The sequence below is a fragment of the Bactrocera dorsalis genome, chromosome 5 (genome assembly GCF_023373825.1).
Source record: "Bactrocera dorsalis isolate Fly_Bdor chromosome 5, ASM2337382v1, whole genome shotgun sequence".
NCBI lineage: Eukaryota > Metazoa > Arthropoda > Insecta > Diptera > Tephritidae > Bactrocera > Bactrocera dorsalis.
Window position 1 is genome coordinate 71,834,088 of NC_064307.1, and position 15,420 is coordinate 71,849,507.

Sequence of the window (15,420 nt, forward strand, 5' to 3'; positions counted from 1 at the left end):
TCCCATGACTATCGGGTCTATGTAACCAAACGGATCCCGATTTTAAATCGGGCAAGGAAAAAATTGTCTCGATCTACCCCTTTGCCATTGTTACTAAAATTCAAAATACTAAACACAGTTTCAGATTTTTCAATGAAAAAATATATATTTTTGTTAAATTTGGAAAAATAATCCATTTTTGTTTTTACAATAGTTTAACAACAAATATTTATGGAAGGAAAACAAGTTAGTATGTGAAACTTCCATAGTCTAAAAATAGACAAGCAGTTAGTAAGTTTACAAAAAAGGCAATTATTATGCTATTTTTTAATAAAAATTATATAAGTGCTGCTAACAACTAAATAAGCAATAAAACAATTCATATAACTCAAGGAAAATGTTTATATAAAAATACAACACCTACAGTAATTGAGGTTCGAGAAATTCATTAAAAAAATATAGCTAAAATAAAATAAGTTAGTCGAAAATAAATATGTGAATTCCAAAATAACATTGTTTGCGAAGAAAATACAAATTGTCTAAAATCGACTGGTCGATTAGTTTTCCATTAATAAATAAACAACTTAAATTGCTACAATTTTAATAATAATAGCCTAAGCATGCGCTAAAAATATTTTTAATAGTGATATTTAATAAAAAGAAAATAACAAATAATTCAATATGTACTTCTCATATAAAATGGCTATGATAAAGTGAATTTCATTTCAATGTCCCAATACCATACATATTTATACATAGGCATGTTTGTATATCCAATATTCGTAAATTTACAAATAATTAATTGCTATGTATATAGTACATACATATATATACATATTCATATCAAATAATTTATATTGATCGCTTTTGTTTGTGTGTGTGTGTTAGTTTACATTTTTACAATATAGTCCCCTTCCTTCATTTGGGTACCATTTTCAAACTTAATTAACCTAATTCTAAGAGGAAATATATAATTCATAGACTTCCTGCCATTTTGAACTCATTTTATGTTTCATGTGTTAAGTTGACTCGTTGGTCGTTAAGGATGACGTGCTTGTTATTGAATTGGTGGATGTGGAGGGTGCGATTGTGTTAGATACAACTATAGCTACTGCAGACGCTTGCGATTTGCGCTGCCTTGCACCGCGTCCGGATAGTAGATATGATAAATCGATGGGCTGTTCACTTACAGCCGTTTGAGTATTCTTGCATTTGAGTTTCATTATTTCGAGTACAGATTCCAAGTGGTTGCGTTTTTGTTTTATGGTCTAAATAAATTAGAATCATATGTAAATAAATTCGAGTCAAATGTAAAAAAAAGCTTTACGAGTTTAATAAAATAGTGTTGGCTAATAATTACCTGTACGTTTAGTGGTGTAGGAGTAATTATATGCACTATTGCTGGACTGCTATTGTTCTGACGTTTACGACCGCCGCCGGCCTGTGGTGTTTTATTGGGAGTTTGTCTGCCAACTGGAGTATTAGATGACACATCCAAAGCACATGCAGTTGAGGAGACGGGAGTCACAGATCTGTAGCTCGTGCTTCTAGCATTCGATACAGGCTCATTCTCAGTCTTTTGTCGTTTCGATTTCAATAAAGCTGGATCAACGTCATGTGGCTATAAAAGTGTAAGCATTTTTAGTACAAAGTTTTATAAAATTAGTAGTTCAAACCATACAAATGTTAGAGGTTTAAATTTTAAGTAAAGCAGTTCACTCACCGCATAGCTTTTAGAAATTTTTAGCTTTTCCGGGAACTTTCTAAATGCATATGTCTTCGTACAAGTCGGATAATTGACTTTAGCTTTCGAAAAGAAGCGCGCTGTTTTGTCTACACGCAGTTCACAAATGTAGCAATGTGTTTCATCGGTACACTCTACTGGTCGACCCTTGCAGAAAGTTGTACGATCCAACACCCAGCAACGTCCGATCACCAATTCGATCGGTACGATTTCGTAGAGTGGCACACGTACCACTTCATTCGGATAGAAACGACGCGACGGTTCGTGGAATGTCTCATGCGGTCGTAAAAAGTGATGACCGAATATGAAACGTTTACCCTCCTCATTCTTCCACAAGCGTTCCACACGAAAAATATCACACTCATTGTAGTCAATAGTGCCGATTGTTTCGTACGTATGCTTTTGCTTGGGTACCACATTACCGGATGCATCCTTGATGGGTATATCACGCAATACATAAACAGCATCGCCTTGACGCACATGTAAATCACCGCGCATCAATGTCAAATAATAGCGGTGACCTTCTTCCGTATAATCGTCCAGCGGTATTTCACGGTCCACAATGCGCGGCTCGCAACGTTCGCAAAGGTAGTTGTCCGCATCCACATCCGCTTTTGTACACTCGGTGTGCTGCCAAACCATACAACGTGCACATTGTATCATTAGACCCTCATCCTTATATAAACCACAAATGCACCGTATAATGTCTTCGTTACATGTGGGCGTAATAACACTAGTGGTGATGTCATTAGCTACATGATTTGACGTGATGGAGATAATTGACTCGAACATTTTGTCCTTTTCATCCGCCAATTTTTTCGTTTGATCGCAGAAACCCTTCAACGTGGATTCATCGCCACCCACAATCTCCAACAAACGTTCGTAAGATTCTGCTTTTTTGCGCTCATATGCTTTGATGAGTTCCTGCAATGCGGTCTCATTTCGACTGCCCTTTACAGCATGTCGCTGTGCAGCAGAAAACACTTTCTGCATATCTGCATTGAATTCTGAAGGCTGTTTGTAGTAGCCTTGCTCAATGTTGCTCTGCACGGTCTTCAAGTCCAGCACATCTGTTTTTGGTGGCGCCTTCACCGCTTTCTTTTTCTTATTAGCACCTGTTGCATTACTATTGCTAGCAATAACGTCTGCCTCATCACCTTCATTACCGCCGCCGATTAGGTTAGGTGCGCTTGCGCTGTGCGTAAGCGCAAAAACTGCAATGTTTTGCTTTTGATCAGAGGGATCTTTAAGCGTTTCAAGTGACGTGCAAATATCACGTAATATCACTGCGATTTTGGCCATTTTTTCCACCTCTGGGTCCTGCACAGCGTGTGTCAGGCCACGCGTCTTAATGCTACGTGGTGAACGTAAAGCTGATATTTGAGCTGCCAATGATGCTGGCGTAGATGGTCGACGGCTTGTGATTGCCGCTGCGCTACTAAAATTCATAGGACAGCCGGCGGGCATGTTAGAACTCGGTGACATGCCATTTACTTTCATCTCACTTGTAATTTTTGCTGTGCGACGTGCTTTGCAACGACGTATCTACAGCACGAAAGAAAAAATATTAAGAAAAGGTCTAATGTGGCAAAACTTCATTAGGCCTTACCTTTTCGAAATTGCGTACCAAAAATATACCGTGTTGTTTGACCATTTTTTTCTCCTTTTCGGAAAGCTGCTGTACAAGTGCTACGACCACATCTTTCGACGGTACACGTTCGGTGTTCTTACGCGCCTTGCGTTTACGTTGGCGCCCATTACGTGCATCTTTCGCTGTTGGATCAGTATTCTGTCATAAAAAAAAACATTTAAGCGTTTTTTCAATAGCATTTTTATTTTAATTTTAATTTTATATAATCACATGTTTACCTTCGCTTCAGTTGGTAGCGGTTTAATGCGTTGTGATTTGCCGCCGATCACGCCACGACATTGTGGTGTATTACAACGACATGGCTGTCCTTCCGAGGGATTAAACAGTGAAAAATTATAGTCGTAAGACAGTTCTTCACCTGGTTCAATGTTCCGCTTGGCGAAGAGCGCCATGCGTGACAACCCGTTAACGGACCATTTTTGCATCTCACAATTCGGCTGACAGGAGTGATTTACAAAACGTCCATCACTACCCATACGATGACCATCGATTACCAAACCACCATCCAAATGCAAGCAATAGTGGTGGGTATCGTTTAGATAGATGGTGCCCATGCGATCTTTGAATTCACGTTCGGTTACCACCTCGCCCACATATTCTAGTATATAAGTGCCCTTGACAATAGGCATTTTAGTGCGGACACCCCAACCCTTGTCCGTGGTCATGAAGCGTTCTACACCAGGCGCTACCTCGTGACGCTGAATCTTCTGATTGCGACATTTATCGCGTGATGGGCAACTTGAAGGTGAACATTCGGTGTACACCATGCGATTCAAGCAATTATCGCCGCAGCCTTGATCCGGCTTGCAATTGCAAGTGGGATGATCGATACCAGCCGTATTGGGACGCACAGCATCAGCATATATATTTGTGCGTATTTTACGGTAATTCCACGAAGGCACAGTGATTCTTGTGGGCAACTTGGAGTTGGTATATGCCCACCAGATATCGTAGGGTAGTTGAAAATCGATTTGCGTACGACGAAAGTATTGTTCACAATAGGGTGGTGGTAGAAGAGAAGGTGTTACAGGTGTAATTGGTAGGCCATTGATGTTTACAATTTCAGTAGCCGAAGTATTGCTGACTTCACTAATTGCTAATGTTGCGGACGCCGGCTGTAGCTCCTTCCTATCTGTCGACTTTTTGGTGCCTAAAGGTGTATGTAATTGTTTGAAATAATCGGAGAACAGTCCAGCAGGCAAATAGTTCTTCTTTAGACGCGCAACTTTTCGTACTGAAGTCGCGCTAACGCTACTCGTACTCGTCACATTTGTTGACGTAGAACATTTCTCATCACTGGTATCACTTGTAGCTGCCTCCGAGTCAATGAAAGGCGTTTCACTACGCGGTAGAATATCTTGTTCCGGGTAGTTAATATTCGAGTCTTTGGCGGCGGCTTCAACAGCAATTTCCTCTGGTGTAGATTGTGGAATATCTTTGATGATGCTGCTATCACAATTCGAGTCCATGCTCTGACGAAGTGCATTTACTAGAGTTGTTTGTGCTGTGCTGGGACGTTTGAGGCGTATTTTACAGCTGAAATTTGTGTTGGGATCAATACCAGCGGGCAATTTAACTTTAGCTTCCAGTGATTTAGCGGTGATAATTTTGTGGACAGTTGATTTACTAAAGCTTGCAGGACGGTCTATAGTCTTTGATGTGGTTACAGTTTTCCTAGTTTGCTTTGTGAGTGTTGAAGGCGATTGTTTGCTAATTGCTGGTACGTCCACTTTGGTCTTCTTGCGTTGGTTGTCTGGTGTAAACAGCGCAGGTTGCGTAACAGTTGTTGGTAAAATTGCAGCTGCTGACAGTTTGGGTTTACGACCGCGTGCTCTTGGAATCGCATTGTTAGTTGCAACTAACGGCTGCACTTTCTCAACTGGCAACGCTTTAGAGGCCTGCACCACAATATTTTTTTCTACGACCTTCGTTCTTTTGTTAGATTTGGGAGTCACGGCATTTGTTGAGTTGTTGACAATTGGCTCTGCAGTATCTGTAGATTGCTGCACCGCAGTTTGTATCACTCTAGATTTTCGAGACGTCACCTCAGACTGAGCAGCTATCTGTTGTACCTCAGTCGAAGGATTTTGTGCAGTACCAGTTGCTCCACCTATGGCATGTTCGCTTGTAACCTTTGAAAGATCTGCCGTAATTTTCGGCTTACGTCCAGCACGTCCCTTACGCGGGACAAATGAGTTTTCCTTATGCTCTTCGGTTACTTCGGCCGTTGTCTCTGCACCAGCGGTACATGTTAGCGCTGCAGCTGAGGTGGAAGGTGTTGGTGTGCCTCGTAAACGCTCCAATGCCACAACAGAAAGCCGTGGAGTGCGATTGGCGCGTTCAAGAAAACTATCACTGGCCTCGCCTGAAACGGGTACGCGATCACATTGTTTTTCTGGCGTTGAGATAACTGCTGCTTGTGGTTTAGGCGTGGTATTAACACTATCGGCTGAACTTACGGAGTTTGTTGGCGCTTGCGTTGGTAATGTTTTAGGAAGCACTACTCTAGGTTGTCTTTTCAGCGGTAACGTTCGTTCCACTTCCTCTTCCACGATGTCCAAAAGCAGTTGTTCATTTATTTTCCGCTTTTTGCGACGTCGCACGTTTGGAAAGCCTGTACGATTGATTTTCTTTCGTTTACGTTTCAATAACAAATTAGCAGCACCAGTTTTACTCAGCAAAGTTTCAACGACACGCGTAGCAGTGTTCTCAGTTTTTGCCGCTGTAGTTGAGACTGTAATTGTAGGCGGGGTTAACTCTTGCGTCATTAGCGGAGAATTCACTTCGGCTTTAGTAACTATCGATGGAATGCTCGACACTCCGCTTGATCCTTCATTTAATTTCACAATCGGCGGTATTTGTATTTCCAGCGCCACAGATGGTTCGAATACCCCAGGCGGTGGCGTTTCGACCGACGGATGTTGGTTAAGGTTTATGCTTGACGCCGATTGCTTTTGCTTGTTTAGCACCGCCGTAGGCAAATCTTTCTCATCAGCATTGCCTTGACTGGTATTGCTGGTGGCAACAATTTTTGATACAAGCACTTCAAGACGTGAGCGTTTGCGGTGCACCACCTCGCTCTGTTTTGTGCTGCCCGCCAATGAAATCGGACTGATATCGAGTACCTTGTGACTTAGTGTATTGTCAATAGCAATGCGTAAGGGCGAGCTATTGCTGTGATGACTACTGCCCTTTGACGCAAGGCCAACACTCTCACGCCCCTCCTCTTGTTGTAGAAATTGTCGTTTCTTTGGTGTAAGACCGGATTTTGATGATTTGGCACTACCAGTCGCGGAAAGTGTTGCCAAGCTACCACAGATTGCACCGAATTGTTGCTGACTGTGCTGCGATTTTCCAGCGGACGGCAACTTCGTCGACGCAACCGCGGCAGCCCAAGCTTCAACGGCTGTGCTACCGAACAGCTTTGCTGCTACTGCGGCTGCCGCTTCTGTGGACTTCTCGCCTGGAGTTAACAAATAATGGCGTTTCTTTAGAGGCAACTTGTGGTCATCTGGACTAGAACTATTATTAGCTTTCTTATGACGACGTTTCGCACCACCACCACCACCACTTCCGCCACCCAGTACGGTCGCACTACCGAAACCACCAATATTACTTCCACCGCCAGCACTGCCCGTTAAAACAGCATACTCTTGGTTTTCGCTCATTTTACGTTTTTTTAATGAACGCTTATCGCGCTGTTCACGCCTACCACTGCCAGCTGCTCCGGTTGTAGAATTGCCTGTTTGTAATTTGCCGCTGGATTCTACAAGCACCTTATCTTTGTTGTTATTACTGTTGCTACCACTTGCCTTCTCATTGCCGAGAGCACCGCTTTGTATGCGACAGCGTGTACTGAATGTGTTAACCAATATGTCGATTTCGGTGAGCAACTTGGAATCGATAACTGCACCACTTTTGTTGGAGGTAGGATATCGCAGAAAGCTTTTACGTCTACGTCGTCTACGTACTTTAGAAGTAGTAGAGTAGTAGGAGCTACAATAACTAGCGACAGATGATCGTCGTGATTTTATTTTACGTGAAGAGTGTGCGTTTGGTAATAACAAATCGTGCGCACCGCCGCTGGCGATTCCAGAAGAATGCTTTCGTTGCAATAAAAGCTTACGACTGAATCCATAGCCATCTTGCGAACCACTGCCATCGACATTTTCATGCAAACCGCCAGCGAATATATTTCCACCGCTTGCTAGCGCACTACTGCTACTTCCACGTCCGAAATACTCGCCCGTTGCTATGAACCTATTAATTTCGCCATATTTCTTTGAAGCGCTCGTTGTTGGCAAGCTCTCCAAATTAGGTTTGCACACATATTCGTTACTCTCTTCGCTACTTTGACCAAGCGAAAGCCCGGCAAGTTGGAGTAAATCCTTTTCCACGTCGTTTAAGTTCGTCGCCAGATTTCCTACCGATTTAGAATGTGCGCGCAATAGAGCTGACCGCCGCTTTCGTCGATATTTTGATGATTTTAGGGAGACAGCATCCTTCCCCTCTTTACAATCGCTGCGGTAGCCACAACTTTTTGCTCTGCTACGGCGGCTGGCACAACTTTTCATACTGTAACGACTTTTGCCACTAGCATCGCTTTTGTAACCGGAATGATCGCGCGCTACACGCGCATGAAACGAGCCGTAATCCGAGACATAGCCACTTTTAGCGGCGAGTATTTTACTACAAATTGTGGTATTGCCACCACCGCCATCACTTTTGTAGCCGCTGACGCTGGGGCGACGAAACTTCTTATTCACATCTATTTTACGCCACACAGGGTCAAGCTGCATCTCTTCTTTTGGTACATTTTTTGCTGTTGTTGGTGTTAAAGCATTACTACTACTTGTTAATGCATTAGTCGATTTTACCGTATTCTTACTACTTGGAGTATTTGCCAAATTTACGCCTGCCGCGCTTAATGATTGACGACGTTTATTGCGTGGCGGCGGATAGAGCACGCGCTCTGTAGCGGCATACATACGTTTATCCAAATATGCAATATCGATTTTAGGTTTTGGAGAGTTAGCGCTACAGCTACCACTACCATCTTGGGTTTGGCTTTTGCAGGGTGAAACGGATGGCTGTCGCGTCTTATCGACAGCTTCCAAAACTCGATGTCGTCGCTTCTGGCTTGGCGTTGTTGCAACTAAACGTGTGGTGCTACTATTACTACTACTCATGGCACTTGTCAGCTTTGGGGATGGAGAGGTGCTACTTTGTGTAGTTGTTGTACTGGTCGTAGATATAACACCGGAATCAGCTGATTCATTAATATTTGACGCAATTGAGCTAGCCGCACTAGCTTTCGTGTTGGACGTAGACATGATAACCGAAGTTGTAACACCTAATGGTCTTGTATCTAGCGGCTCAATATTTGTAGTTGGCAATTTTTTCGGTCTACCACGTTTCTTTTTACCGCCAGGGGTTAGGTTATCAGATTGTGAATTCGCAGAATTTATATTGGCTACCGACTCCGATGTGGATTTATTTCTTATTAGTGGTTTGTTAATCTCAAGAGTTTTCTGCTCAATTGTTACAGCAGTACTGCTACTACCCAACATTTGTGTCTTCTCCATAAAATCCTGCAATAAAGTCGACTGGTATTGTGGTAGTCGTTTAGTGCGTGTTTTACGATATCCTTCCGCGCCCGTCGGAGTATCATCACCGTCACTCTCTACTCGCTTAATAGCTGCGTTTACAACATCATCCAATTTTAGTTCGTTATCACTGTTATCACTGCCGTGACTAAAAGTGGCTGATCCAGCAGCTTGAGCGATGTTATTAGTACAAGCTAAAGGCTTAATTTGTGGCTCGTTATTGGGATTTGTATTGATGGCTGTAAGAAGGAGACGTGGCGCACGTTTTTGCAATTGTTGTTGTTGCTTTTGCTTGTAAATTGGTACATCATTGTCAGAATCGGAAGAATATGTGATTGCTTTGTGTTGATGGTTTGTTTGCGCTGATTTTATAACTGTAGCCGCTGCTGAGATGGCGGGTTTCTTTAAGTTTGTCAACACTTTAGTTTGTGCCTACAATTGGAAAAATGCATAATCAACAAAACGTTAAATTACACCATTATATAATTATATTACCTTTTTCCGTTTAACTCGGACACGCCTTGTTACAGATCTATTTGTACTAGCTGCTATAGTTGTTGTGGTAGCCTCTGAGCAGCCTGATTCTGCTGTAGCATCACTTAGGCATGGCGCTTGTGGAAGCAAGTGCGCTAATGGAAGTCCGATGCTGGGTGCCGTTGATGTCGGTTGAACAGGGAACGTAAGTGAGGTTCTATTAACTGCAGTGCCGCTGGCATTTTCAATTACTCCAAGAATGTCACCAGATTCACCACCATTATTACCGCTTTTCTGTTGCGCTGTATCAACCGACATCTTATTGGCACCGCTTTCAAATGTTTGATGCTCCTTAGTATCTAAATTTGCCTTTAATGTATGCAACTTTATTTGCTGCAGTTTTATATTGCTTAGTTTAACTGTTAGGGGCTTTGTTATTGTGTTGTTATTATAATGTACCCTTTCGCTATATGTGATTTTTTGCGTTTTTGTTTTATCACAAGTGTCGCCACTTGAATCGTTATTGCTTATAGCTACTGGCGAATAGGTAGGTTTTTTGGTATTAGAAAGAGATTTAATAATATTAGTGGGACGTATAGCTGAAATTTTCATACGTAAGCCATCTACGTCCGAACGTTGTACGCTGAATTGTGTTACTGTAGAAGACGATTTCGTAGATGCTGAGTTAGATTTTCGTTTAGAACATGTTGCGTTTGATAAAGAATTTTGTGTGTTGGTAGTTTCAGAAGAAGAACTACTCGACTGATCTGTACTCGATTCGGATTCCTGTAATTAAATAAAAGTTCTTTCAAATTATAAACATATTCTCGACATTTTGTGCTGCAACTTACCTCATTTTCACTAACAGATTCGGTTTGCTTCTGTTCGTCCTGTGATTGCGTGGCCAAAACATTCTCTGCTCCTAAGTCATTTATCGATTTGTTCATATTTTAGTAAAGCAAAAGCTCTAGGCTAAAAACAAATTAAAATAATATTAAATTAAATTAGATTTCGCTTATTTTTGCCTGTTTATGTTTGAAGCCGCACTAAAAAATTATGCCTATTAATAGGTCGTAGATATTGAAATTAAGATAATTAATATTTATACAATCAAAATCCAGTCCTTGTATGGTAATATTCTTATTTGTGGAGATATCATCATACCTCCGAAGAAATTGTTCAGATCGGACCAAAAAAACATATAACTGCCATACAAACTCACCGATCAAACTCAAAATCTTGTATGTTACCTTGCTTTTGTGTATTAGAGTATTATGACTTCAGGGCAACCAAAGATCCTTTTTAGGGTTTTTAACTATATTGACACATGTAATGAACATAACATAAGGAACTTAAGCAATCGTTGACAAACTAACTTAATGTTTTATTATGTAAAGACTCCGAACACTTTAATTATATATTAAAAAGTTTCAAATGAAATCATATCAAGCTAAAAGTTGTTAACTATTAATCGTTTGTGGTCAACGTGACTAAAGCAACATATTTACATTGTTACCTCCAAGGGTTTGTACAAAAATTGCCTTTATTTTTCACTCCTGCTGCTCAACATATTGTATTAATGCACGTAGTTATGTACGGGTAGTCAAATAATGCAGCAAAAAAATCGGTTAGGTAGCCTGCCTACTACCTACTAAAAAATGTACTTCAGCAAACTTGTATAATTTGGCAAGCATTAACGCACCATTTACAGGTTTTTTAATGTGTGCAGGGAAGGAATTACTGAGCCGTAACGCAGGACAAACTTTAAGTGCAGCTGCAACAGATATGTATGCAAAATATAGGTATGGTTTCAGGGAAAAAGGGTGGAAAAACCGAGCTTCGTGCAAAAAATCGTTTTGATTAAAATATTTCTGTATGTAAATATGCGAATTAGCAAATTTTTAGTTTTCTATAACTGATCAGCCGTTCCTATGTCATCATAAGATAGGCCATTACACAAAGTAGGTCAAACCACCATAGCCGCAACCAAGCTAAAACCCAACCAGCTAGTAAGCTAGTCAGACAAACTAGCCAATAAAATCAAACACTTTATGTATATATATATGTATGTGCCTCTGTTAAAGCATACACAAGCACACAGAACAACAAAGCCCATTTCACTTAATAAGCTTACACAAAAACATAAATTTTTCAGTTCATTTAATATTTATATATTATAGTATTACACAAAATTGTGTATTGTGATTATTTTTGTTTTAGTTAACATAGTGCACTTACATGTTCTGCAACTTTACGTTTTCTTCCTACGTGCACTGCAGTTTTCTATCCGTTTCAGCCTATACACTTACTCTAAATGCTTATTAAATTTATTCATTACTTTATTCACATTACACGCTTACACAATTTTTAGTTATTCTAATTAAAAATCATAAGAAAAAATTAGCTACATCAAAATACAAAGATTCACTTTTCACTTTTTCCATCTATTTGCTGGCACTTTTCTCTCTTTGTTGCTTTTACGTATTCTTCCACTATTAGTTTGCTTTGTTCCACGCTTGCATTCGTATACTGCTTTGATGTCTTTCTTTTGTTTCAACTCCGTCATTCATATACTTTTATCCGTCTGCATTTACATTCTTAAAATGGCGCCGTTTTTCTTTGCTCAATGACTTCTGACCGCGTCGACGACTTTGGACATTTCACTTTCTTTCAAATCAATATTTTTACTATTTCTTAACATATTTTATACAAATTTCATATTCACTTAAAGCAATACACTATTGTTGAATGAATGCGAACAGTTTAAGGAATTTCAATTGCAATTTTATTGGTGAAATTCAAAACGTATGAAATTAAAATCACAATACACATATCAAAATAATAAAGGAAAGAAAAATACTGACAACGGTTCGAATGGGAAATGTAAAAATGAAATTACAAACGCGAGTGTAGATAAAGATAACGAAAGAGAAATGAGAAAAACGTATGATGCGATTTGATTAGTGTTGAGGAATTTTAGAACTGATTGGAGATAAGTGCGTTTTCTAATTAATAACAGATCTAAAATGCATCTAATTTTAATGTTATTTAAATTAAGATTATTCTACAAAATAACTTTGCAACACTCATATACCTATTTAGATCAATGAAACATAAGGTAATGTTATTTTGCACGACTATTCAAAGCGCACACCGTTCGTTAAAAGTGTGAACTAACCTTTAATTTCTGAATTATCTTCTATCATTGAACGTACACTACTGCACTTTTACCTACTCTGACATTTCGCTATATTTTATTTTTTGTTCTGTTGCTATTACATTTTATTCGTGATATACAATTTGTGAAAGTAATTTTATTCTGCTAATATTTTAGGAAATAACTTAAAAAATTATATAAATTTGTATACATACAACATGAGTATTAACACAGGACGCGTAGCTGGTGATATGCTTTACGGCACGACACTATCTGCTGAATCTATGAAAGTGATAGCAGAGAGCATCGGTGTTGGTTCACTACCGGATGATGCCGCCAAGGAACTGGCAGAAGATGTAAGTTTCAAAATTAAGCGAATTGTGCAGGATGCTGCAAAATTCATGCATCACTCAAAACGTGAGCGTTTGCTGTTAAGCGATATTGATCAGGCACTCAAGGTGCGCAACATAGAACCACAATATGGTTTTACGGCTAATGATTTCGTGCCGTTCCGATTTGCATCGGGTGGTGGACGTGAATTGCATTTTATTGAGGAAAAAGAAATGGATCTAAATGATATTGTGCAAAGTGGTGCACCTAAAGTACCTTTGGATATAACTTTAAGATCTCATTGGTTAGTAGTGGACGGTATTCAACCGACTATACCTGAAAACCCACCTCCACTCTCGAAAGACTCTCAAGCATTGGAGTCTGTAAATCCAGTAGTTAAATTAGAACAAGGTGTGACAAAAGATGCTGCAGGTAAACCGGCTACGGGGAAAATACATAAGCTACGCAATGTGGAAACTGTGCATGTCAAACAGTTAGCTACGCACGAGTTGTCTGTGGAACAACAACTGTATTATAAAGAAATCACCGAAGCTTGTGTTGGTTCTGACGAACCGCGACGTGGCGAAGCGCTCCAATCGTTGGCATCAGACCCAGGACTGCATGAAATGCTGCCACGTATGTGTACTTTTATAGCGGAAGGTGTGAAAGTAAATGTTGTGCAAAACAACTTGGCGTTACTCATTTATTTGATGCGTATGGTGCGCGCACTATTAGATAATCCATCATTATACCTAGAGAAATATGTAAGTTTCATGTCCATACATCGGAATACACAGCACTTTCATATAATTAATATTCATTATAGTTACATGAGCTGATACCATCGGTCACTACATGCATTGTCTCCAAGCAACTATGCATGCGACCGGAATTGGACAATCATTGGGCTTTGCGCGATTTCGCCTCCCGTCTAATGGCGATGATATGTAAAAATTTCAACACCTCCACCAATAATCTGCAAACGCGTGTAACACGGTAAGATACTAAAACATAATACTCATACTTTTATTTATACGCATTTTTATATAATTATATTGGGTATTACAGCATCTTTAGTAAAGCGCTACAAAACGACAAAACACATTTATCCTCTCTATACGGTGCTATTGCGGGACTAACAGAAATGGGCGCAGAAGTTGTGAAAGTCTTCATTATACCGCGCTTGAAATTTATATCCGAACGCATTGAACCACTTTTGCTAGGCAACCAAATGCAGAGCAACACTGATAAAACAGCCGCTGGTCACATACGTGCCATGCTGCAAAAGTGTTGTCCACCAGTACTTAAACAAATACGACGTTCGCCAGATTATACCGAGGAGTATAGGTTAGTTCTTGAATGTTTTTTATAATCATATACTCGTATATATATATTAACGTCTGAAAAATAATAATTCGTATTGTAGAAACGATTACGGTTTCATGGGTCCAGCACTATGTCAGGCCGTAATAAAAGCACGCAATGCACCACCTTCAACTACCACACCTACACCAAGCAGCATTTCTAATGCACCGATAACCTCGGCGGCCGCTACTGCTTCAACGGTGGGTCGACCACAAGTGACGCAAATTAAGTAAGTATACACATACTATACATATTTAAAAAAAAAATTTGTTATTAATAATTCACGTCTATTTAGCAGTTCGGTTGTAACGGCTATACCACAGTTGCGAGCCATACAACATCCAAGTCAACCGCCACAAAAGTTTGTCATCGTTTCGCAGGCGAGCACCCAACAAGCGCAACAACAACAGCAACAAGTACAACATATACAGCAGCACACACAGCAACAACAAGTGGCGGCTATACATCAACGACCGGCGACACCGCAGTCGGTGTTGTTGACCACACAACTGAATGGCAGCGGCGGCAGTGGTGGTAGTGTGACTAATTCGCTTTTGAATATTAGTGATAGAGTAAGTGTGCAGTTGCCAAATTTTATTTAATTTTGTATTTTTATATTATTGAAATTGTTAAATATATTTTTTTGATACTTTTTTTAATATAAGTCTTTTAAACCTTTTTTGTTTTTTTTTTTATTTTTAATATTAAATTTTTTAAATGTATTTTTATTTCAATTTTTTAATTTTTAATATTTTTTATGAAATTTTATATTTTCATATACTTCAATTTCATTGAATTCTAAATATTTACAGGCTTCTGTTGATTCAAATTCCATTATTATTGAAACGGAAGAAATACGCGCTCCACCAGAGTTAGATGATCTATCGCATTTGGAATAAGACAAAAAATTAAAAATAAAAATAATATAAAGAAAAATTTGTATGCAGTTAGTAATAGGCAATATTATATTAAGTTTTAAGTAAATCGAGCGAAGAATAAAAATTTCTTAATAATGTGTAATAATTAATATTTATTTTTATATAAAATTACATATATTTATTTAATTTTGTTATTCAAAACAAATTTAACCTAAAAATTTTTTTTAATTCTATAA

At 39.4% G+C, this 15,420-nt stretch overlaps 2 protein-coding genes across 3 annotated transcripts; one reads left to right on the top strand and one right to left on the bottom strand.

The window, feature by feature from the left end:
- Positions 1-150: 150 nt before the first annotated feature.
- LOC105229444 (histone-lysine N-methyltransferase ash1) lies at positions 151-12,310 on the bottom strand. Its single transcript, XM_011209746.4, has 8 exons — positions 11,693-12,310; positions 10,306-10,426; positions 9,476-10,240; positions 3,593-9,412; positions 3,333-3,512; positions 1,703-3,268; positions 1,340-1,600; positions 151-1,247 (listed from the first exon to the last, which is right to left on the bottom strand). The coding sequence occupies exons 2-8, from the start codon at positions 10,399-10,401 to the stop codon at positions 999-1,001; spliced, it is 8,937 nt and encodes a 2,978-aa protein (XP_011208048.2). The 5' UTR covers positions 10,402-10,426; positions 11,693-12,310; the 3' UTR covers positions 151-998.
- Positions 1,593-15,352, top strand: LOC105229443 (transcription initiation factor TFIID subunit 6). 2 transcript variants are annotated; one of them, XM_019991499.3, is made up of 7 exons: positions 1,593-1,610; positions 12,789-13,705; positions 13,768-13,937; positions 14,010-14,288; positions 14,368-14,535; positions 14,602-14,878; positions 15,119-15,352. In XM_019991499.3, exons 2-7 carry the CDS (start codon positions 12,830-12,832, stop codon positions 15,203-15,205), a joined length of 1,857 nt encoding a protein of 618 aa, XP_019847058.1. In that variant the 5' UTR covers positions 1,593-1,610; positions 12,789-12,829; the 3' UTR covers positions 15,206-15,352. The 2 variants fall into 2 exon arrangements, with proteins under 2 accessions (XP_019847058.1, XP_011208047.1); XM_011209745.4 differs by lacking the exon at positions 1,593-1,610 and having other exon boundaries at positions 12,694-13,705; positions 14,605-14,878.
- Positions 15,353-15,420: the final 68 nt, after the last annotated feature.

Coding starts and splice junctions, on each gene's coding strand:
- LOC105229444 (XM_011209746.4), bottom strand. CDS start 10,401: ATGAACAAATCGATAAATGACTTAGGAGCAGAGAATGTTTTGGCCACG. Junction 10,241..10,305: donor AATCTGTTAGTGAAAATGAG/GTAAGTTGCAGC, acceptor ATTTAATTACAG/GAATCCGAATCGAGTACAGA. Junction 9,413..9,475: donor TCCGAGTTAAACGGAAAAAG/GTAATATAATTA, acceptor TTCCAATTGTAG/GCACAAACTAAAGTGTTGAC.
- LOC105229443 (XM_019991499.3), top strand. CDS start 12,830: ATGAGTATTAACACAGGACGCGTAGCTGGTGATATGCTTTACGGCACG. Junction 13,706..13,767: donor CATTATACCTAGAGAAATAT/GTAAGTTTCATG, acceptor TATTCATTATAG/TTACATGAGCTGATACCATC. Junction 14,289..14,367: donor GATTATACCGAGGAGTATAG/GTTAGTTCTTGA, acceptor TTCGTATTGTAG/AAACGATTACGGTTTCATGG.